Source organism: Neomonachus schauinslandi, chromosome 4, assembly GCF_002201575.2.
Source record: "Neomonachus schauinslandi chromosome 4, ASM220157v2, whole genome shotgun sequence".
Taxonomy (NCBI): domain Eukaryota; kingdom Metazoa; phylum Chordata; class Mammalia; order Carnivora; family Phocidae; genus Neomonachus; species Neomonachus schauinslandi.
In genome coordinates, this window is record NC_058406.1 from 159,568,846 (window position 1) to 159,593,442 (window position 24,597).

Below are 24,597 nucleotides of genomic sequence, written 5' to 3' on the forward strand. Positions count from 1 at the left end.
TGTAGTTCAGCTTTAAACTAACCTACTGCAACGATTTTCACAGCCTTTAGCCCCTTGTTCAACAGAAATCTTTTATAAGGTGTGTAAGCAAACAACAGTTACTGTGGTGAGTAGTTTTGGCTGAAGCCACTTTGGGCAGTAGGGGTGCACTAGGGCTTACAGATTGTTTCTGGGAAGAAGTTTCTCCTCAGATGAATTGGAGGGATGAGGAAGATGGTGGTTTCATGAAGAGCTTCCTTTAGTAGTGAATAACTTAATAAACTTGTGTTTACTGTTTAAATAGATTTTTAAAATTCCTGATATCAAAAGGGAGCTCTTTTTATCTTAATATAATTTACTCTACTTTAATATAACCAACAGGGTTCCACGGTTAATAGGATTAGCTTGTGGCTCCTTTTGTATTGAACTGTTTTTTTACTTTGCTTCCCAACTTTATTTTCCGTGCCACTTAGTCGTGGCCGTTGGGCATGCCCAGTAAGGAACCAGGGTAAGTTTTGAGAGTCATAGCTTCTTTTCACCAAAAGCCTTGATCTTCCAGAGCTGGAAACAGACACTACTCTAGGAACACCCTCTTGCGCACATACCTAGCGCCGCCTCCACGCTCCCCCCCCCACCCCCCTGGATTTCTACCCTGAATACCTGCTACTAACACCCGCTAATTCACCAAGCAGGAGCTTTTGCGGAGAAACTTAGGCTAGAAGTGTGTGGCCAACCAGGGTAACTGCAGCCTTCCCTTCTGGGAACTTCCACGGATATTAATACAGGTGCTTTGCCTATATATTGATCTGACTGCATCAATTCTGAGAGCTCAGAGTTCTCAGAGCTGTAGAAATGGGGCAGTATTAAATTGCCTGAGTTTGCGAATCATTTAAATGAAGATGACGGTTTTAAGGATCGACTGAGACTCTTAAGTGTTCATCATAGTGCCTGTGGCACATACGTAAACAGCACATGGCAGTTGTTAGGATTCCACACTTTGCTGTGCACTCTTGGCAGCCCCCTCCCTGTGGACAATGGGAGAGGTTGGCTGATCTTGCCATATGAATCTTTACACACCTTTACGGTGAACTGCAAATTCCATTAAGAGAGGGAAAGCATTATGTGTTCAGCGGTATCTGAGAGTCTGTATCAATGACTCTTCCCAATCCAGTGAGGTAGACCTTACCCCATTGCACATACGAAGAAACCAAGGCTTAGAAAGGCAGTTGTGTGCTTGATTAACAGGAAAACAGCAAGCTTTGAGGGCAGGTTACCTTAGTGGTTAATCAGCATTCAACGTGGACTATGATTTCAAAGCCCTCTTCGCTAGAAACTGCCCCCTGCCGAAAGTTCACCATTAGAATTTCCTATCTAGTTCTTAGCTCAGTGAAAATGTTACAAATTATAGTAGGTAACACCTATTTGTGTTTTCTAAGAACTTATTTAACAAATAAGGAAATTAGTTTGCTTTTTTATTGTTATATAAATAACAACCATAGTTGAATGTCAATGCCATTATGACTGTATTCCCAGTTTACTTGGGTCAGATATAATCAAGGCGAAATGAAATGTGGTTTATATTCACACAGTTGCAAAAACAGGCCAATTAGCTCACTTGATTGGATCATTGTTCCAGTGAGGCCAAGGTCACAGGTTTTGTGCATGTGCAGACCACGGCTGTACCCAGAGACCCTCCTGCACAACCTGTGTCCCTGACCTTGTCCGGTTATCTTCTGAATGTGTGTCTTTAGGATCTGATTGAGGGTATAAATGACACAGAAAAAATCATTTCCAGGCCTAGGAAATTCAAAAGACATAACTCCTAAGTTGGAGGTATATTGAGGTAAATCATTATGGTTTCTTACTGTTATATCAATTTTGGCTCATTAATAAGATATTAACTTCTTCTGCCCCAAATCAGTTTCATTTGTTAAAATAGTCAATTCTTAATTTATACATCAAGGCAGTTTCCAAACCTGCCGATTATTCCTAAATAAAACAAGTGCTTACCTACTTTATGGAGAAAAATGTCATCATTAGATATATTGGCTTAAGAAATAAATTTTTAAAAAGTTTTTTGACTTTTTAGTGGTAAATGAAGATGTATGTAAGGCTACAGATATATTTCACTTCATTTAAGTTTAAAGTACATAAGAATATAGGTGCTTTTTATTTCTTTTTGAAGCTTCACAGCACATCTGAACCTCATAACTGCCAATCTGTCTTGGTTAGAAGGAACCCTCGTGGAGTAAGATAATTACATGGGTCATCATTTTTAAGACTTTTTTCCATGGACTGCTTTCAGTGGGAGATGTGAAAATTATTGACTGCTTTCGTCATTCGTTTTCTCTATATAACCGACGAGCCAGAAATAATGTGCTGGTTCAGAAGAATGAAAGGTCAGTTTAAAATGCCAGCACCTATTGTTTACTGTAGAAAGTAAGGCTGGCAGACCATTGCAAACACCGTGAGCTATCGGATTGCCAGGAAGGGGAGGGAGGGCCTTACTGCACCATCAGATTGGAGAAACATTGCTGCTGTTAATGGTTTTCATACTCCAGTTCATTACAACTCCAGTCTGGCAAAATTTTTCAAAGTTTTCAAAGTTACTCAGAATCACTTTGATCAAACATCTTCAGGGAATGAGAGTGAAACTGTCCCTGACGGCAGGTCAGATAAGATCACCATGGGGAGGAACTCTAGGGCAGCGAGGGGCAGCGGGGTAGGATGCCTGCCCTTCAGCACATTCACAAGGAGCCAGACGGGGTGCTCCAGCCAGCATCCTTGCGCATCCTCAGATGATGATGAGACGAGCTCGGGAGCGAGATCCTCCTCACAGTTAAACGAGCAGATCACTGGCAAACACACTTGTGTGAGGAAAGATTAGAAAACACCTCCACAGGGCGCCTGGGTGGCTCAGTTGGTTGGGCGACTGCCTTCGGCTCAGGTCATGATCCTGGAGTCCCTGGATCGAGTCCCGCATCGGGCTCCCTGCTCGGCGGGGGGTCTGCTTCTCCCTCTGACCCTCCCCCTTTTGTGCTCTCTGTCTCTCATTCTCTCTCTCGCAAATAAAAAATCTTAAAAAAATAAAATAAATAAAATATTAAAAAAAAAAAAAGAAAGAAAGAAAACACCTCCACGAAGCATTCGTCTGTTTAGCACAGTAGAGGATCGAGCTCTTTAGCACTGCCCAGAATACTAGTCCCGGGGATTGGGAGTCACCCCGCAGGTGACTGGCAGTTTTCAAAGCACCCGATATTTAGTGAGCTGGTTTCCTAGCTATTCTCAGAGGTGATGCTGAGACCACTACAGGGGACGAGAGGGAAGCAAATGGTAGGGCTCTGGGCCTGGTGCCCCCGTGCCCAAACTTCACTTTTATGTGGCTTATGTATGGGGATTTTTATGTGGAAAACTTCTTTCAAAAGAGATACACCTTTTACAAAACTTAACAGTACTGAAGTATTCCCATCTTTTTTTTTTTAAGATTTTATTTATCAGAGACAGAGAGCGAGAGAGCACAAGCAGGGGGGAGCGGCAGGCAGAGGGAGAAGCAGGCTCCCTGCTGAGCAAGGATCCCAAGGCTGGGCTCGATCCCAGCACCCTGAGATCATGACCTGAGCCGAAGGCAGACGCTTAACCTACCGAGCCACTCAGGCACCCGAAGTATTCCAATCTTTTAATACAAACCCTTATGAGTAGCATTCCAATCTTTTTGAGATTTTAAAAATTGGAATGATGGTTGTAACCATCAGCCATCACAGCCATTGTGACTGCCCGAGAATCAGTAGTCGCAGCAGAGCATGTCTTCCAATGGCTTAAAAATCTTACCTGATATCCACCTGTCTTATTCTATGTGGACTTTCTAATTGTGTGTGTTTGGGACAACTGGGAGTTTGACATTCTTTCAAGATTTGATTGCTAAAAACCATTAGTTTTAATTTCCTACGTTACTGATTCATTGTGCACACTTTGCCTGGTAAGACGGGGAATAGATGAAGTTTGTAGAAGTGCTCACTGAGCCAAATTGGAAATTGGAAACTGCCCCTAAACCTTTTAAAATGAAAAGTCCTCAAGAGAAAAACATATCAGACCTAAGCACTACTTAGGCAGGGCCCATGATAGATGTAAATCACAGACTTCCTTTTTCTCCTGCCACAAATGTCAGAAATGCTTGGCATCTGAGTGCAATGCATTTTCCCCCCTTTCTGAACAGCTCAACTTGGAAAGATCAGCATATCCCTTTGGGAAAAAAATCTTTTCTTATAAATTGGAATGTTTGCACACATAACTGTAGGAAATATTTAACATTTGCTTTGATGGGACAGCAATTTATTCAATAGGGTGGAATTGTTCTTCTTTTTCCATTTTCCTGCCTATTTGTACATCACAGGCACACAAATTACTGAATGCAACTTTGAGTGCTTCTATGAGATCAGATCATCCTGTCCACAAAACCAGCCAACGCCTTGGGCTTCCGAAAGGCAAGCTATGTTCCATCTTTTATTTGCTCCAAGGGACTCATTTGTGAGAGGCTGCTCTGAATAAAAGCAGTAATTTTCCACAGACTATACATACTGAAACCCTGAAGAAGGAGGAGGAAGGGCGGGGAGGCTGAGGGTGAGGAAAAGAAAAACAGAACAACAGGTCCAGGATCTCCTGCTTCACCTTTGCACACGTTTGTTTCAGTGTGGAAAGGACACTCAGTGTCCCATGTTTCAGATGAGGTCATTTTGTTTGCATCTTCTGGTTTACTGAAAGAGGGTTACAGATCATTATGACAAAGCAAGTCACTGTTCGTGATCAGCTGCCTCTAATTTGATAATCAACATAAATATTTGTGGTTCATGGAGAATTCTTCTTCACCAGAGCCCATCTTTCCATCCATCTTGAACTGATGAAGAACAGCTCCAAGTTTGTGTGTTATATTCATTTCTGGAGCAATAGGGGATCCCGAAAACAAGCTTATATTTTTTCTTAAGGTAAAAATGCTTTAATTTTGCAACAACCAAAAATAGACACAAGGAGGGACTGTAAGGAAGATAACGGCATTGAGGTATTGGTCGAGGCTGGGGCTGGACTACAGGAAGGGACCTGAGTCAGCGCAGCTCATTATTTTGGGACATTTCCCATTATTCATCTCCAGAAAGAGTTTCCCTTCCATTTCAGCCAAATTGCTCTACAGTGTGCTAAGTGGCCATGTGTGTCCTGAGGCACCTGTGTACTCCAGGAGAAGAAACGCCCTATCAGAGACAAACCACCTCTTTCCACACCTACATCCTCGTACCCGACGGACGTCCCATCCCTTCTCATCTTCCCAAGCGCTTTTCTCCCTCCATGAATCCTTCCTTCCCTGGGTTAGTAATTTCTTTTTCTCCATTGCTCAACTACAAAAGCACACAGACACGTTCTATCCCCTCTCCATATTGAAAAATAAACACTTGTAACTCATATTCCCTTATAATTACCACCCACGTCCCTGCTCCCTTTCAGTAAAACTTAAAAAAAAATTAACAGTACACATTGATTTCTACTTTTCCTCCTCCATTCACTCTCTAACCCACTTCAACTGGCTTCCATCTCCACTTCTCCAAAGGAAGGATCTTGACAGTCGCTAATACTTCGTCAAAGCCAGTGGGCATGTATCTGTTCTTGTGTTACTCAGCTTCTTGGATTTCCACACAGTTGACCACTCCACTCTTAAATCACTGCCCTCTCTTGGTTTTCACAATACCACCTTCCCCTGGTTCTTCTCCTACCTCTGGACTGACTCTTCCCAGCTTGTTTTGTTGGTTCTCTATCCTCTATCTCTATCTGAATGTGGACGTGCCCTAGGTCCGTCTTTGGCTTTCTTCCCTTCTTTCTACTCTCTGGATGATTTCATCCAATTCGTGGTTTTAAATAGTATATAAATGCTGAAGAACCCCAATTTTATGACTCTAGCCCTGACAATGCCTGTGGTTTTCACATTCATATATGCAATTACTCGACATTTCCACATAGATATTCACTCGACATCTCAAAATTATTCTCCTAAACGTGTTTCCCTTTCCATTCTCAGTAAATGGCACCACCATTGACCCAGGTGCTCAAGTAAAAACCTGAGAGTCATCCTTAATTTCTCTCTTCCTTTAACTCTACCGCATCACCTCCCCACATCCAATCTCTCCACAAATCACCTGTTTGGTCTTCAAGTTGTATCTTTATTCAACTTTAATCTCTAGGTCCACTTCCACCTCCATGTTGTCATAATCACTCATCCAGACCTTTACAGTGGTCTCCCTGCACCCACTCCTTCCCGCTTACGATACATCCTACACACGGCAGCCATAATTAAAAAAAAAAAAAAAAAGCAGATCGTATCATTGTCCTGTTTAAAGTCCATTCACATTTCTCATTGCACTAGGGATCAATTCAGACCAACCCTAGCGTGGTTTACATGGCCCCATATGGACTAGCCTCTTGTGGGCTTCTCCAGTAGCCCGCCTCCCACACTTCTTACTCCGCTCTAGCCACCCTGGCCTCCTTGTTGTCCTGGTCACATGTCCCATCCTTTTCTGACTCAGGGCCTTTGCATCTGTTCTTTTTGCAACATTTTACCCCGGTATCTTCACATACCTGGCTCTTTTTAATCCATTAGTACTAGTGTTATTTATTCTTCAGAGATTTGTTCCTTACCTTTACCCCTGTCACTCTTGTTCAAAACACTTTATTTGCTTGGAAGTACTTACCTTCATCTAAAATGATCTTCTTCATTTGTAGGCATGTTCTGGGGCTTTTACAGACAGAACCTAAGCTCCCTGAGGGCAGAAGCCTTGTCTCCCTCCTTTAGTATTGATGGCTGATCTGGTAAAGTGCCTAGCACCCAGTATTTGTTGGATGAATTAATTCATTCAAAGGCTATTTTTAGAACCCCTACTATGTGCCACATACTGTTCTAAGTTCTTGATATACATCTGTGAACAAAACAGGACACAGATCCCTACCCTCAGAAACCTAATACTTTAGTGGGAGAGATGGGCAATAATCAAGACAAGTAAATCAAGTAAAAATACAGTATGTTTAAAAGTGGTAAGTGCTAGAGAAGGAGAGTTTCTGGGTGCAAACTTAGGATAGTCTCATCTCTTTTTCCCTTTACAGTGGAAAAAACATTTGCTTTGCAGACACTTGAAATCCTGGCTTCTAAGGTAAACCATGGAATTGTGAGTGGTTTACCTCTTTGGGGTTTAGCTCCCTTATCTGTAAAATAGAATAATACCCACCTCACAAATTTGATGTGAGGAATAAATAAGGTAATATAAATCAAATATTACCTCGTCCTTCCCAGCCACCCACCCTCACCCTATTATTCCAAGGGGATGAAGCACACGGTATTAGCATGTTCTCCCTCTCTGTAACCTTAACATGCAACCCAACTTTTTTTGCAAATACTCAACACATCCTTAGCGCATAAATATATGAACAAACAAGTGTATGGGTAATTTCAGAGCAAACAATCAAAGCTACTTTTATTCAGAAGCAATGCTTTTTTAAAGACAGTAGGAAACCCTCCCGTTTCTTTAATAATTCCCCCCCTTTCTCATTTCTTAAGTTAATTCCATTTTTATAGACCCCTATTGACAAAGAAGAAAGGATCTATCCATTTAGTCTTTCTTACCATATATAGGAGTAAAACTAAACAGATAATTATTTTATAGGAGGATAAAACATTTATTTAAATGGAAACACTAATCTTTATTTTCATCATGCTGAAGTGTGTTGTGGTTACAATTTCCAATAAAACGCTATATAATAAGCAAAAAATAAGTTAATACATAGTAAACTTACATACAGTTTCATCAATTAACAGGTTTAGGAACAAACAAGCCATTTTCCGACTCTGGAGCTACATTTAGTAAAAAACTGCAAACACTCAAACCTTATCAACCCCAAGTAAGACACTAAGGAGCTATTCAAGACTTCTTCAAACCAATTACACGAATACAGTTTTATTTTTGGTTACAGTCCCCTGCTGTGCACAAGACCACTGGAATGCTGTAACAATTACACATTTTAAAAGGGCACAAAGCAAAGCAAGGAGCTAACATGCCAGCCTTACAGAAGCTGTCTTGAAAGTGCAAACTCTGCATTTTCTCTTCCTGAACCACTAGGATAAGCACGGGTACCTCGGACGACACGGCAGGGTCAGGAGCATGCTTTCTCTACCACTGGTGGGACATTTAACTTGAACCACGTCTCCATGCCTTTGAAGATACCTCCGGTTTTAAACAGTGAACAGGTGTCAACTAAATATAGTGCAAATCAAATACCGAGGAGCAAAACGACAGACTAGAGACCGCCCCAGGTCGACCCGCTGTCTCCCCGCCGGGCAGCACGCCCCACGGGACAACTTGTCTTCAGGTGTTGCCGTGGGAGGCGCTGCGGCGGAGCGAATGCAGGGCGACCACACAGCAGCCCCGCAGCAGCGCTCCGATGTTGTAGACGGGATCGGTCGCCCCTCTCTGAGTACTGAATGCCCACAGAACCGTGGGCACCACCGGGGCAGCCACGGCCAGGAGATCCACCAGGAAGCTGCTGCTCCAGTACTGCCTCCCGACGGCCCCCGGGGGCAGCGGGCGGACGCCGTCCAGTCTCTCCTCCGTGGAGCCTGCAAAATCCAGCTCTCTCATGAGGCGGTTTGCAGGGGCTTCCGTACCCACCGCGGCGGACGGCGTCTCCCCGGGAGACAAAAGGATGGCGGAGTTGGGATTTCTTGGCGTTAGATCAACCAGGAATGCGGAGATGGACTCGGGGAAGCTTTGTGTCGAGTCAGCCCCGGACTCATCAGGAGAGGCTGAGCCCGAGGGACAGGGGTCCTGGAGCTTGAGCACATGCCGAATGAGCTCCGAGACCGCAGGGCTGTAGGGCACCACGTCGGTCTGCACGGCCCGCTCCACCAGCGCTCGGGCCTCTTCCTGGGCCCCGGCCAGGGGGAGGAGCCCGAGGGCCTGGGCCCCGGGGGCTGATCGAAGAAGCTCCAGGTCGGGGGCCTCAGTGGTGGCGGCGGCGGCGGCGGCGGTCGTCACCATGCCATCAAACAGATCCGTGCCGTCGGCCATACCATCTCCCACCAGCAGCTCGCTGCCAGCCCCCTCCTCCATGCCCTGCGCCTCCAGAGACAGCCCATCCGCCATCTTGCCGAAAGGGGTGCTGGGGGGTAAGCTCTTCTCCGGGGAATCGCACGGGAAGTCCAGGCACAGTTCATCCCTCAGAGCGCCGCTGTGCGCCATCTCCATGCTCTGAAGCAGGGACTCCAACTTCTTGTTTTGGATGTTTATGTCCACAAAGTACTTCTGAATGCCTTTATCTTTATCAGCCAAGCTGCTCCGCATCGTTTCGATGACCTGTCGGAGCTGTTTGATCTCTTTCCTGGCTTCCTTCAGGGCCAGCTGGGCTTCCACGCGGTGGCACTCTTCCTCAATCCAGTCTTCCCTCATGCGGGCCAGCTGGGACTTGAGCTCCACGATCTCGCTTTCCCTGCGGCGAGAAGACACGCACGGCTAAGGGCACGGCGGCCTTCGACCGTGCAGACGGCCCTTCGGCCGCCCGGCCGAGAGCCCGTGCTCTTCCCCTTGAAACGCGGAGGCTAAATCACTTCGGCGTTTTCCCTCACACGTTTTAGCCAGAAACTGCCCCCCCTAATTGTAAAATAGCAAAAATGATAATAACTAGACTCAGAATAAAAAATGCGACTGTTTGTTTTCTTCCTCTCTGAGTGCTCACTATCTGTCAGGCAGCACGCTAAGTATAGGCATTATCCTCTATTCAGTACTTAATATTTGAAATTTTGTTACATCGCATTAGAGCTTCTTTGCCTGCTTTACATCCATAGCCTACCCTTTCCTATGTCTACACTTTGTGGAAGGAAAGTTCCTTTCACTTTTAATTATCCATCACAGACAGAAGGCAGACGGGTTAAGTTATGGCCTGCAGCAGTGTTCTGATCATGTAATAATCTGAATTTTTTTAAAATTAGAAAATGCTGCATGTTGCAAAGACTGTGTGAAAAGTTGATTATTCTGTCTCTTCTCAAGGTAAGAGGATGTGGGATCCATCCTACACTGAAGAAAATCCATCCCACTGTTTTAGATCCTTCACGTGACCCTATCTCAAGATCTTTGTCGAAAAGTTCTTCCTGACATATCATTTCTTCATAGTCGATGTAAATACAAGTCCTCATATTCTCAGTGGATATGAAGACCAGGCAGTGAGGATCCTGATATATATGAAGGGATGGTGTCAGTTTTGCTTCTCTTAGTTTAGATCTGAGTGTTCTCCAATTCAGTGCCTTCCCATGCTTCCCTGCCATGAGTGCTCAAACCCTCCCGTAGATTCTCAAATCATAAACAAAGACTTCCAGAAAGTAAGGTCTGACTCATGCTATCCTCACCCTGAGTTCACAGCTACCCTGGTCAGAGCTCTGTCCGCTATCCCAGAATGTTCCAGGGGAAAATCATTAAGCAGAAAATCTGGCCTGCCCCAAGATGTCAAAGGTCTTTTCTCTCCTAGATAAGATCTCACAAGCATGGGCTGTTTTTTGGTTTTTGTTTTTTTACTTTAACACTTAGCCAAGAATAATGAACCTCTTCCTTCAACACAGAAATAGCTTGCAGGAATCACACAATACACACGGCCATCCATGCTCTCAGAGAGATAAACAGGGCTTAATAGGGCCCCCGTGTGTGACCCTTTCTGCTGGAAGTATGGGATTGTTCCTGTGAGTGTTCCTGCCATTTAAAAATAGCCACGCACACACCCAACACTTCATGTCAAAGCCGTACACACCCAGAAAAAGTAGGGGGCCCGCTCTAACCTGAGAGGGTCCCCTGAACTCCTGAAACACCAAATCATGCAGGAATACGAAAGGGCTCTTTTGAAAGACCGGTTTAGGGAATTTGGCAAAAATTCACGGATATCATTTTTCTTCTTTTCTATTTCTCTAGAGTGTGGACTTGTATTTCACTTTATGGAAAAAGAAACCGCCCTAAATCAGGGTGAAAGGAGTGCAGGTTCACCTTTCATAAAGTCGGCGCTCAGATTCCTTCAGCTTGGTCTTCAGGTGCCTCACTGTGACCTCTTTCTGCTGCAGAGGAGTCAAATATTGCTCTGGATTTGGGGGCTTGACACCATGATTTTCACCACAGGACATGTACCTTCCAGAGCGCCTGAAATAATCCAAGCAATGAAATGTTACGTCTTCTGTAAAAAAAAAAAAAAGTTAAGGCGAAGCTAACAGCTTGAGAAGGGATGGTGGCCGCGCGCTGGGGTCTTACAGCTCGATAACGCGTGCTTCCCTTGGGAAGGGTGACTGGACTCTACCTGCCCATCTCAGGACTACACATTACTTGGGAGACTGTGAGGAGGGTGTTTGTGGAGAGGGTGGAGACAGTGGAGAGGGAGAATTTTCTATGGCTTAGGAATGACCTCATACAAAATAATGCACAATTGTGCACGGGCCTGCCTGTGGGTTCAGAGTACAACACTGTTAGATCAGAGGACAATGAGCCGGGCGGGCACGAGGGAAGGCCAGCAGCGAGACGTCCTGACTTCCCACACAATGTGCCACTGCCTAACATTCTGATTGTTAGGAGCTGGATTCAAAAGATTCCGAGATCGGGGCGCCTGGGTGGCTCAGTTGGTTAAGCGACTGCCTTCGGCTCAGGTCATGATCCTGGAGTCCCGGGATCGAGTCCCGCATTGGGCTCCCTGCTCGGCAGGGAGTCTGCTTCTCCCTCTGACCCTCCCCCCTCTCGTGCTCTCTCTCTCTATCTCATTCTCTCTCTCAAATAAATAAATAAAATCTTAAAAAAAAAAAAAAAAAGATTCCGAGATCAATCCCCGCTGTGAGGGGGCCCATCTGGAGGAAAGCTTCCTTCTTCCAAAGCGAAAAGGCTACTCCACCGTCACCAGAGTGCCCTGGGTTCGAGAAAACGTCCTGAACTGGAATGTCAGCCCCGCTCAGGCCTGGCCAAGTGCTGGGCATCCCTGCTGTACGAGGGCTGACAAACGAGAATGGCCACCCAGGAGGAGGAAGACTGAGGAAGGAGGGCTGGCAGCTTCCTCCCTGACTCTGGAGCCAGCCCAGGCCACTACACTCGCCCTGCTCCCCCATGAGCCTGCGCTCCGTCCAAGATGGCCTGTGTCCAGCTCCCCACCTTCTAGTGCTCCTGTTGGGCCCCCCTGGTTGCATAGGTCCTTTTTTCCAGAACCCCCCGCCCCCCCCCCCCCCCCCACCGCCCCGGGACTAATTAATTCCTTGCTTGACCTTCAGATTTCGTTTCAATGTCATTTCCTCACAGAGGCCTCCCCTGATCCCTCCAGACTGAGCTGGATCCCCTCCTGGCCTCTTAAATACACATACAGCAACAGGTACTCGCAGAATAACCTGAAATGTGTTTTTGTCATTAGACGAGCAATGTCTTTGGTATCCTCCGGGCAGTAAGCACAGGGACCCTCTCTGCCGTTCACTGTCCCATTCCCAGTGCTCTACACGGTGCCTGGCACAACGTGGTACTCAACACATATCTGATGTTTGAATGAACGGTGAACACGAGAGTGAGTCTTTCCTGTTCTGAGGGAAAGGTGTAGGTCCCTCCTACTGCCCTGTGCCACTTTTCCTCCCTGGCCAGTCACTCCTCGGACTGCCGAGCCTTAGCAGAAACTGCTTTGTGTTCTTTCTGCAGCTGCCCTTGAGGGATTCGCTGAGTGCAGGAAAGGAAAGAGAAGTGACTTACTACAGAGTAAGGCAGGCACTCGAAAGTTGCATACCTTTTTTTTTTTTAAGTGTTTGAAAGAAAACTTACCGAGGAGGGCAAACTCTGAACTGGGAGCTGGAGATGAGCGGCACTCACCTCATGACTGGGCTGCCGTCGCTTCCTTTGTAGGAGCCGGAGTTGCTACTACTTGGGGAGGAAGGCGCGTAACTGGGATGGATGTTAACGGGACTCAGCTGATTCCTGCACAGCATGGACAGAAAGTCCTTCTCCCGTGGGGAGGGTGGGCTGTTGCCAGACTTGTATGACGAAGCTCCATTACTCCGCCCATGGGGACCTCGGCTGGGAGAAAAGCATGTAAAATGTTCACATGCTTGGGGCGACCAGGGCTCAAATGCTAATACTTGGCTCCGGTGTAAGGCTAGTTACAACTAAGGAAAGCCAATGTACAGAGTTGAAAGGGCAACATAATTATTTAGTGCAAACTGTCCTTACCAGCAGCCCTCTTCCCACCTGCCTGAGATTTCTTTCCTCTGCCATGAGCACAGGCAACCTCACCCTCTGCCGTTCGTGCAAATAGTTTCTGACCATAAAGCTGGTTTTGGATTAATCTCAATGCTTAAGAGCACAACCCACATCAAATGTTGATTTGGTTGAGGTTCCCTTTGAAGGCTGTTCCAGTACACCTGTTTCAGCTTAAACATGTTTGGGTTTGGTTCATGTTGGGTAAGAAAACTAGGATGGTTCATTTGGAGTATGAGGAAAAAGGGGTTGTTGCCCACAAAGGAGGAAGAGAAAAGAGGACAGATGAACGTAACAAATGTCTCAAGCCTATAGTTTTAACCACCTATTTTCTTTCCTTTTCTTTCCATGCTCCAGTGACTGAACACACCCTTAATCATTTAACTGCTGAAATGTTGTAACAGCCCTCTCCTGGCTCCCTGGCCTGTCATCCTGCCCCCTCAGCAAGGAGGCTGATTTTCTGGCTGGAGTGGCCTTTCTAAAATGAAACCGGATATCACTGTCTTCCAAGCCATTCAATGGCTCCCCAGTGCCTCACGAGGTCCAATCCCACCTCCCCATCCAACCCATCCTTTACCACTCCTCCCTCTGTATTCCAGAATTCCAAACAACTTACAGTTTCCTGATGACTCACGCTCTCCAGCACCTTTATGTTTTTGAACTTATAATTTTCTCTGCCTAGAACATCCTCCTGCTCCCCACCCTAAGCCTTGGGATATTTCCAACTTCGAGACCAATGGGAGCCTACTCCAAGCAGCCTTCTCTGGCTTCTTCCTTCTCTAGGCTTGTGTATATGTGGCTCCTCAGTGGTCCCTAGTACTCTCTGCAAAAGTCCATTCTGGAATTTATCTCGTGGCATCACAACCCCACACTGTGTGTCCTTCCTGCCAGATGAGGGCATTTCCAGGGCAGGAGCACAGTCTGTTCTGTCCCCACTGCTTCCTGGCACATGCTGGGAGCTCCCAAAACGATGACTAAATGGATAAACTGGGTCTGAGCCTTGGCACCACCACTTACTAGGAACTTAGGCAAGTAAGCTACTTAATACACAGGGACCCATAATAACCTTTCTTGTCTTCCTCACAGAGTTGATATGAATCAAAGAATGCATGTGAGTGCATCTGATAAGATGTGAAAGGCAATTTAGCTGTAGGATATTATTACAGGATCAACTGGTTTGGGCTTCCCTATTCATCTAGTTCCCGAGATTTGACACCCACTATGTAAGGAAGCCACCTGAGAATGTTGAAATTACTTAAATAGGATAAAAGTTCGGTGTCAGGAATATTTCTTGATGACATTACAAGAAAATAAAAGAGAACAAGATACCTGTCATACAGAAACACTGCTTTTTGACCATCCCCTCTTCGCAATTTCGATGACAGCTGCATCCGACAGACACATCTCAAGGAGAAACGCATGTAAATGTGAGCGTGCGTGTGGTATACATGTACTTGGCTCCGAAACCGCACTCACTTAAAACCAAATGCAATTTCAACTAGCTGTCAACCCAGGAAATCACATACAAATGAAACATCACCAAATTCTAAAGTTAAAAAGTTCTTGCCTTTTGAAATCACCCAGATAGACTCTGCCTCCTTTTTGTGAGAAGGGGACACTTTATATGGAACAGATGGGCTGATGGCTTTGTGACAGACCAACTCCAGCAGCCAGTGGTGCTGGGCTGAGCAGCAGAAAAGAACACGGGCTCTGGCTTCAATTTGCTTCTCCACACTTCACTTCTGAGCCTACTCCAGCCGGCCTCCCTATTTCTGAATGTGACAGTGAGACGTATGCAGGGTTAACCACCACAAGTCAGGACGGAGAGTAAAGAGCTAACCCTGAGTTTGACCTGGGCAATTCTCTTCTGAGTCGACCTTCACCAATGACCTTCTGAGACCCCAGCCCTGTTCCAGATGCTTTAGGGGCACATACTTCATTTTGACCATCATGCTATAAAGCTGGTACAATTATTACCTCTCATTTACATTACGTGGACTAGTCAGTTATGTGACATAACTGAGGTTCAGGGAAAAATCTGGTCCAAGAACACACAGCCGAACGAAGATCTAAATACAGATGTTTTAATTCTACAGAAATGTCTCCTTCCTACTTTACACAAATAAGAGATATTATTCAGGGCTTGTAAACAGGTATGTTAGGTGCTGGCTATGGATGTGGTTATCACCTGAAGAATTCACCACTGACTTTTACTGCGGTGCAGTCACTAAGATACAAATGAAATTAGATGGGTATTTTGAAGAACTCATCTGCTATACTGAATAAAGCAAAATCTCTTCAAGTATTAAACATTACTAAAGTACAGTCAAATCTTCAAATATATTTCAGGAAATGAGTGGTTAGACCATAATAACTGATTTTTAAAAAAGAAACTACATGCTTAAAAGTATCAGTCCTGTTCCTTACATTTAGTTCAGTTCAAATGCTAGCACATAGGGGTAAAAAGTCATTGCAAAACATTTTCAAGAAGAGGCCAGGGTTCCATGTTTGCCGTGGCCATGGCCAGGCAAACCCCATGCTACCTTCCTCAGCCCACCCTAAACCCCTTGGTATGGTGGACAAGAAGAATGCAGTCCACAAAGAAGAGACAGAATTCTGCTGACCCTGTCCCTTCCTGCACACCTGAACACAGTAAATGGAAATGAAGAGAAAGAGAAGGGAACCTTACAAGGGGTCCAGGTGAATTTCTATCCGCCCCCCTCCCCCGCCCCCGACGTTGTCCTTTACTTCAAGGCAACATTACTATCATTGTCATCACCATGATTACTGTTACGGGCTGAATCGTGCCCCCCCCCCCAATTCATAATGTGGAAGTCCCAACCCCCAGTCCCTAAGAATGTGACTGTATTTGGAAACATGGCTTTTAAGAAAGGTAATTAAATCCAATTAAATCCTATTCCAATTTGACTAGTGTCCTTATAAGAAGAGGAAACGTGGACAGAGGCCCAGAGAAAGGTTCTATTGTAGAAGCAGAGATAAGATGGCCATCACTAAGCCAAGGAGAGAGGCTTCCAAAGAAGCCAATCCTGTTGACACCTGGATCTTGGACTTCTAGCCTCCAGAATTGTGAGAAGGTGAATTCCTGCTGTGTGAGCCCCCCAGTCTGTGATATTTTGTGATGGCAGCCTGAGCAAACTAAGATGATCATCATCACCACCGTCATCATCTTCATTATTATGTCCATCGGTATAATTTTTATCACTACTAATGAAAATATTCATTTATGACCCTTTTACAAAATTCTGGGCACCATGTTAAGCACTCATACATTAGCTCATTTAACTCAGTGAGGTGGATGCCACTATAACCCCCATTTTCCAGAACAGTAAGGCTCGGGGCTCTGGCTCATGTACATAATAAGTAATGGAAGATAAACTCAAGCCCACGTCTGACTCCACATTCCAAATTTTTTTTTTCCTTCCCACTTCTATCTGTCCTTGGTCAGATTAGGATTTTAGTTTAAGAAAGAGAATTCCTCAGGGGCGCCTGGATGACGCATTCGGTTAAGTGTCCAGCTCTTGGTTTTGGCTCAGGTCATGAACTCAGGGTATTGGGATTGAGCCCTCAGCTCAGTCTGGAGTCTGCTTAAGACTCTCCTTCTTGGGGCGCCTGGGTGGCTCATGATCCCAGGGTCCTGGGATCAAGCCCCACATCGGGCTCCCGGCTCCGCGGGAAGCCTGCTTCTCCCTCTCCCTCTCGCCCTGCTTGTGTTCCTGCTCTCGCTGTCTCTGTCTCTGTCAAATAAATAAATAAAATCTTAAAAAAAAAAAAAGACTCTCCTTCTTCCTCTGTCCCTCCTCTCTCTCTCTCTCTAAAATAAATAAATCTTTAAAAAAGAGAGAGAGAGAGAATTCCTCAGAAATGTCAGCAGAGTTGGTCTTCTGTAAGAAGAGATCATTTGCAAATCTTTAAGTTTTGTTTTTAAAATCCAATAAAAAATATTCTCACCAACTCCACCTGTCATTTATTTTTCCCACCCCTTCACCCTTCCTCGCCTTCCTCCCAGGAGCTAATTCTCCACAGAGAAAATTCATTTATTATAGGAGGAGCAAGCCATTTAAAAGGATCAGAAGCTATTATACAGTTTGGCAAGGATACCCGACCCATCTCGAGGAGTCGCCCTCAATGCATCGTCCTGTAGAATACAAAAATTATGTGAAACGCCCGAGATATCCCATCACAGAAATCTACTGACTGTGCTCTGTGCCTGGGCCAGATTAAAAAAAAAAAGTGAGGATAATGGATAGAACACTGCCAATTCCAATTTTCCATCTATTAAGCATGTATCTGATTTGCACATAATTCTATTTAGCTATTTTATGTTTAACATCAATTTTTAGTCACTTGGAGAAACCACGGATTCCAGACTAGATGATTTTCTCTAAGTCACTCAGTATTGTTGACATTACCTTGGAATTTAACCACAAACACAAATTCTTTTGAGATGCTTAATAAAATTGGCTTCTTTGACAGGCCATTTCTTTTTTCTCTTGCTCTCTGTTCTTTGATACTTGTACTATAGGTATGTGCCAATTTTCTTGAATGGGTTAGAAAAATGGTTTATTCTCAGAGCAAGCCACAACTGATTTACACAGAAAATGTTTATATTCATATTCTGTGATCCCAGAGGTACTTTATATCCAAAGTAGATTGTGTTTGGGGATAGAAAAACTGTGCTTTTTCATTGTGGACTTCACTCTTTTGTCACAGGTTTGTCTGGCTTCAGCTTTATTTTTAACAATAAAACTGTGCACTAGGGTGTCTCAGAGGTCCCTTTATAAACATCAGCTGAATGTTCTGCTTACTGAAGAGACATGGAAAATATTCGCTTGTTGAATCCTGGGAATGCAAGTTTTTAGAAACTCATCAGTTTTTCTCCATGAAGGGACCTTAAAAATTATGTGGTCTGACCCTCTTTTTACAAACTTGGACACTGTGGCCCAGGAAAGTCAAGTGATTTGCCCAAAATCTAAAGACAAATCATCCTCAGAGGTCTTGCTTCTCACTCCATTGAATTGTTCGGGTCCCTGGCTCAGAGCTCACTGTATCACACAGGTCTCCTGGAACCACCCCATCCAAAACATACCGTACATCCCATTACTCTCAATATCCTTTCTCTGTGTGCTTTTAAAAGTAATTATATTATGTATTTATTGTCTTTCTTTTCCTGCTAGAATGAATATAATTTCCACGAAGTTTTGTTTACTGCCATATCTCCAGAACCTCATAGTAGATGCTCAATAAATACCTGTTGAATGAATAAAGTCACGGATAGCAGGAGAGAATCCTGGGCTTACTACCTTTCCCATCAAATGTGAATGATAGCTTATGATTTCCCACAGTCCCTCTCTTCTCCCAACCCAAATCCTTGGTGAACATCTGTTGATGGTTGCTATGATCCAAGCACTGACCCACACTTTATGCGTATTAGCTAATTTAATCCTAACAATAAACTCTCTGAAGTGGGTATGACTATAGCCCTATTTTAGAAATGAGGAAACTGAGGCACAGAGAAGTTAAGCAACTCGCTCAGGGCCACACAGCCTGTCGATGATAGAGCTGGCATTCACACCCAGGCAGCCGGGCTCTGGCATCCGCATCCGTAGCTATTCTGCTCTAATGCCTCCTATGGCCGTGGCCACCCGTCTATGAGCTTTATTCTCTTTTCACCCCTTCCCCAAGTGAATGCTGGGAGGAGTCAGGGCTCACTATCTCTTTCACGAGGATAAAAGGCAAACTCAGCTAGAGGAAAGAAATGGTGAAGTCAGAGGCTTCACGGCTAAGAGATGATAGATTCATGAAGGGGAGGCAGGTAGGAAGTGCAGACTGCTAGCCTGATACCAGGTAAGTACACAGGTGAGTGAGGGAAGGGGAAGGGAGAGAGGGATGACTGGCCACACAGCCAAGGACCGGATGAGAGAGGCCCGGCGGACACACCCTGGCCAAGCGCTGTGAGCACCTTGGTAAGACAGTGAAAAGTTCCGATTGCAAATCATTACGAAAAGCAAAACCTGCTCACTGAATAATAACAAAATATGAACTGACAGACATCCAGGTGGTTCCGCAGAAGCATAAAGTACAGGTAAGTCACCTGTGTAAAGCCTCTGACTCATTACAGAGCAGGAAACGGTGCCTACTTGCGTGAAAAAGAGGACCGCTTGCTTCCCGCCGCAGACATATGGACCTCAGGGGCCGAAATGCTGCCCGTGCTGCTCGAGGAGCTAAAATCCGCTTCACTACCTGAAAAACAAGGGGGGGTGGGAGGAGAAAGGCATGAGGGAAAGGAACGTGAGAACACGCTGGCCACTTCCCTGCCTGGCCGGCCCCCCGCTTCCCGGCTCCCGCACGGGCACACTCTAGCTCAGCAAGTGGCAGGATTCCAGAGCCTCCTGGCTCTCAGCCCTTTCCTCAAAGCAAACAAGAGAAGGGGCGAGAACGACGACATCATTTCATAAACACAACGCAGAAGCACAGCGAGGCTGATTTCATAAAGACCGATCTTCCGGCGGACAATCCACACGGGCCTCGGTGGGGGCAGAAGCGCGCGCCTCGCCCTGTGCGTCCGCGTCCGGGGCCCTCCCTCGGCGACAGGCGCGCGGCGACCCAAACTTCAGGCAGAAGGAAAAGCATGCTTGTCAGTCCCAAAGCCAGTCTTCTGGGAAAGCTTATCCTGGGGCTTCTGCAGTCGGCTCGCCGTGCTTGAATCTGGCCCGTTAGGGACTGGAGAGAATCAGCCAGTGAGAAGCGGTGGGGAAGAGCGCCTGGGCCCCAGATAAGGGCTTGCACCCGCGCGGTCTGGTGAGCGGCTCTGACTGCGGCCGCTGTTTCTCTAGTAAGAACACAACCTTCACGAAAAGCCGGAATTGAACATTTCCAAACAGGCAGCGACAGAGATGGAAACTGGGGGTTATCCTGATATGTGACATTTTAGTTGCAGGGATGGGGAGGGAGGTTGTTCATTAGTTTACAAAAATCACATTACATTTTGAGTACAGACTACAGATTGTTATGTAATTAGAAACATGCTGTGTGGCAGAATAATTAATACAAATTCATTTCTAACAAAAAAATACATCGTTCTGAAACGGTAGTAACAGAACTATTCCATGGATTGCCTGGGGGAGTGAAGGAGTGTGGAAGAGGCCAAAGAGAACAAGTGGGAAGAAGGAAGAGAGGATTTTTTAAAAACGTAAAATTCCATATGCTTTTGGAAAACTAATCTAGGTATACGATTTTATTTGACCTTCTCTCCCAACTCCTATAACAGTTTGTGACTTTTCTGGTCTAGAACCCAGAGCCAGCTCACATTTCTGGGTTGAGGAAAATAGGAACAATCTAAATCCTTTGAGTTTCTAACAAGCAGTGAACAATAATTATCATCACAATAATAACTATTTATTGAGTGCCTAGTAGGCACCAGGCCCTCTAGGACATATTTTCTATTCTTTGTATCTGTTAATCTTGACAACTCTGTAAGGCAGACATTAATCTCGCTATTCTACTACTGAAGAAATCAAAACCAAGATGATAGATGTCCAAGGCTTGTGGGGGACAAATCCTGGTCAGGACCAAGTCTCCATGCCACTTCTCCCCGTACCATGCTGCATCCTCTGGAAGGCAGTGGGAAGGAAGAGGGGCACCAGGGAGGTTCCTGGATACACTATATACTCCCATCTCCCTAACGGCCAAGATGACCCATTGGTACAAGATGCAGCCAGACTGGCCCACTGGTGAACAGATCCTCTCAGGTTTTATTAGTTTTAATAAACTAATTAGTTTTAATAAAACCTGACAGGTTTTATTAGTTTTGCTAGAAGAAAAGACAATGGCGAGGCAGAGAGAGAAAAATCCCTTCCCCGGCTCCCAGGACCTCTCTGGAAGTTCAGCCTCTTCTGGGAAAGACACCAAAAATGACCCCTTAGCACAGATGACAGCAGTGAATCCTAATTCCCAGAAGAATTCCGGAAGAATTAGGGCGGCAGTTTATCAGGACTGAGAGTGGCTATTCCTTCCGGATTTCAGAGACTCTGTCTAATGTTGTAATGAACTCCCCAATTGTAATTAGTTGCCTCTGAGTAATGCACTGGCTAAACTGTAGTATTTTACAATCACAAGGATTCAAGATTGGTAGTGCTATCCAGCAATATGCTAGTCCTGACAGCCTAATTCCACCAGCCTCGTCTGCTAGTAAATTATCAGGTTGGTTATTAAGTGATAAAGGCAGCCAATTTTCAAAAAATAGATGCAGTGGTTGCAGCCACCAGGTTTGAGATATTATTTTCTAGCGTAAGATTATGACTCTGAAACACTCAATTTTCATTCCTTAAAAGAAACACAAAACCCCATCAATTATAACTTAACTGCCTGAATAAAAACAGAAATTCTAGAACAGAAACAGACCAGACAACTGCTGAAAATCCATCGTTTCCTCAGGATTCCTTTGATCTGTGCTAATTATGTACCCTGAACTGAAGGGACAAGTTTGCTCTACACTGTATTGCTACTGGAACTCGACGTATTGACTCATGTATGGGCTGGGCCCAAGTTTGTTCCTATACTTCTCCAACTCACCTTCTGAAAGAGGTTAGGAGACTCATTCAGGGTACCCAGCGGCGGCAATCAGGACTGAGTAATAGGAGAGAGAAAAACATCTGTGCTACTTAGGCCCATTTCACTTTGCTATGTTTTATTTTTTTATTTTATTTTATTTTTTTTAAGATTTTATTTCTTTATTTGAGAGAGAGACACAGCGAGAGAGGGAACACAGGCAAGGGGAGAGGAAGAGGGAGAAGCAGGCTTCCCGCGGAGCAGGGAGCCCGATGCGGGGCTCGATCCCAGGACCCTGGGATCATGACCTGAGCCGAAGGCAGAAGCTTAATGACTGAGCCACCCAGGCGCCCCTCACTTTGCTATGTTTTAAAATATATTTCCAGTTTGGTTAATGCAAGGTAAAGTCAATACACTCTTTTTAGGGGATACACAGAAATGTCAATTGTACTACATCATCTGATATACATACTCTTACCATTTACTAAGCACGATAACTAAGAGGAAGACTGGAGGTCTGAAAGCCCCCCGTTCATCAGCTGGCAACAAAGACTCAAGGAAGGAGAGGTACTCTCTATTCATCACCTTTAAACAGTGTGTGCAACTGGGTTATTGCTGTGGGGGCTGTAGCTCAACGCTCATCGGTATTATTCAAATCATACAAAAGACAGTACCTAACGTAAAAACCTAAAAACACAGGCCCCACGTCAGACAGCATGGGTTCAAATCCCACCACTACCACTCACTAGATGGGGGGAGCCTTTAGGCAAGTTACTTCACCTTTCTGCACTTCTGTTTCTAAATCTGTTACATGGAGATGATAATCATGGATTCTGCCTCTTAAGGTTACTGTAAGCAAGGCACGTGTGTGTGTGTGTGTGTGTATACAAACACATGCATACACACACACACACACACACACACATAAAGCACTTGATCCCGTGTAAGGTCTCAATAAATGTTAGCCGTTACTCTTCTTCTGCAGGGGTTAAAAAGACAACTGTTATTACACATTTCCTTTGTAGAAAATTTAGAAAATAGCAGTGATCCGTAGGACAAAATGTAGTCTATTATTTCATCACCAAAAAATAACTAAAGTTAACCTTTTGGTATATAATTACTCAGCATTCCTAGTTAATACATTACTATGTGACTTAATTGCTTTTCTTTTAATATGTGAATATCTTCAAAATATAGTACATTTTGGGTTTTTTTAGACATATATATTTTTAAGATTTATTTATTTGAGAGAGAGAGAGAGGGCAAGGGGAGGGGCAGAGGGAGAGGGAGAGAGAAACTCAAGCAGACTCTGCACTGAGTGTGGAGTATGAAGCAGAGCTGGATCTCACAACCCTGAGATCATGACCTGAGAGGAAACCAAGAGTTGGATGCTTAACCGACTGAGCCACCCAGGTGCCCCTACGTTGTGTTTTATTAAATCAATGAGTATATAGGCTATGTTCAATTTTTCTATTATTAGTAACAAACAGCATGTGCCAGAAAACATCCTAAGCATATTTACATATTAACTCATTTATTTCTTATGATAGTACAGACCCTGTGAGGTTGGGACAATTATCAGTCCCTGTTACAGATGAGGCAGAGAAGTTGAGTGACATGCACAAGGTGATACAACTACCAAGAAGTGGAGGCAAGACTTGTACCAAGGCCAAGAAGACTCCCCACTGACCGGGAGCCCAATGCAGGGCTCGATGCAGGGCTCGATCCCAGGCCCCTGAGATCATGACCTGAGCCGAAGGCAGACGCTTAACGACTGAGCCATCCACGTACCCCCTTGTCTGCTATTCTTTAGAATAAATGCCTCAAAGACTGTTTAAGCCAAAGGATACGCTCAATTTCAAGAAATTTAATATATATTGCATCATACGTATTTTCGGATGGCATTAGCCTAAAGCAGTTTTTGTGCTAAAGAACGTGTTTGCCTCTGTGTGCTGTGTGTAGATACATGAATGCAAATCTCTGATGTCACCGAGAATATTCCGAAAGAGCACAGGACACAATATTTGGCCGTTGTAGACTTGTGTTTGAACAGCTGAAGGGAGTTTTAAATGCCTAAGTTATCCTCATCGATAGTGTCTCCCATCAGCTGCTGGAGTTGGTGGAGCAGGATTCCAGGACTGAAAGGGGTGGATGAACTTGCTGACCTTTACCTCATGATGCCCATGTCTTGGTGACTACACGTCCTACAGCAAAAGGCATTCTCCAACCAGTGAGCTCTGCTCCCTGGCCTCCAGAAGCTCTGGTGGCTTTTGTTTGTAGTACTGCTGGATTCTCTGGAGAGGCATGACTCTTTTTCGTAACATTAGGGTAATAAGCATTCTGTGCATGTGATGGTAAGGCCAGGAATTAGAGAAGGAAGGAAAATTGGAAAGAACAAGGGTATGTGCAAAAACTGATAACTAGACTTATTTTTTTGAAACACTGCCTGCGATCTGGTCTCTTAGGACATTATTATTTTTTGCTTTCAGGAGACTATGGAGTCCTCAGACATCAGAACATGACAAGCCTCTGAAAACAAAGTCTACTAAGCTATGTTAAGCCATTCTAAACCACTGATTGAAGCAACCCCAAACTTTCCTTTATTCTTTGTCACCACAAAGCTATCAAATTAATTCAGGCTGGCCACCTACATCCCCACCTCAAATAGAGGCAGCAAATTAAAAAAGGAAAAAACAAAAACAAAAACATAGTTCCCTATCCCTTCATCCTCCCCCCCTCCCCCAACACACACACACACAGATACACAGATCTTTTATTT

General features: G+C 44.9%; 1 protein-coding gene across 3 annotated transcripts in view; it reads right to left on the reverse strand.

Moving 5' to 3' along the window:
• Positions 1 to 7,938: 7,938 nt before the first annotated feature.
• SYBU (syntabulin) overlaps positions 7,939 to 24,597 on the reverse strand; it is a 72,912-nt gene continuing 56,253 nt past the window's right edge. For all 3 annotated transcript variants that reach the window (XM_021688754.1, XM_021688755.1, XM_044914283.1), the window contains 4 exons: positions 19,409 to 19,511; positions 12,867 to 13,070; positions 11,031 to 11,180; positions 7,939 to 9,492 (listed from right to left, as the gene is read on the reverse strand). In XM_021688754.1, coding sequence (XP_021544429.1) covers positions 8,373 to 9,492; positions 11,031 to 11,180; positions 12,867 to 13,070; positions 19,409 to 19,511 — 1,577 coding nt within the window. In that variant the 3' untranslated portion in view covers positions 7,939 to 8,372. The remainder of the gene's footprint in view (positions 9,493 to 11,030; positions 11,181 to 12,866; positions 13,071 to 19,408; positions 19,512 to 24,597) is intronic.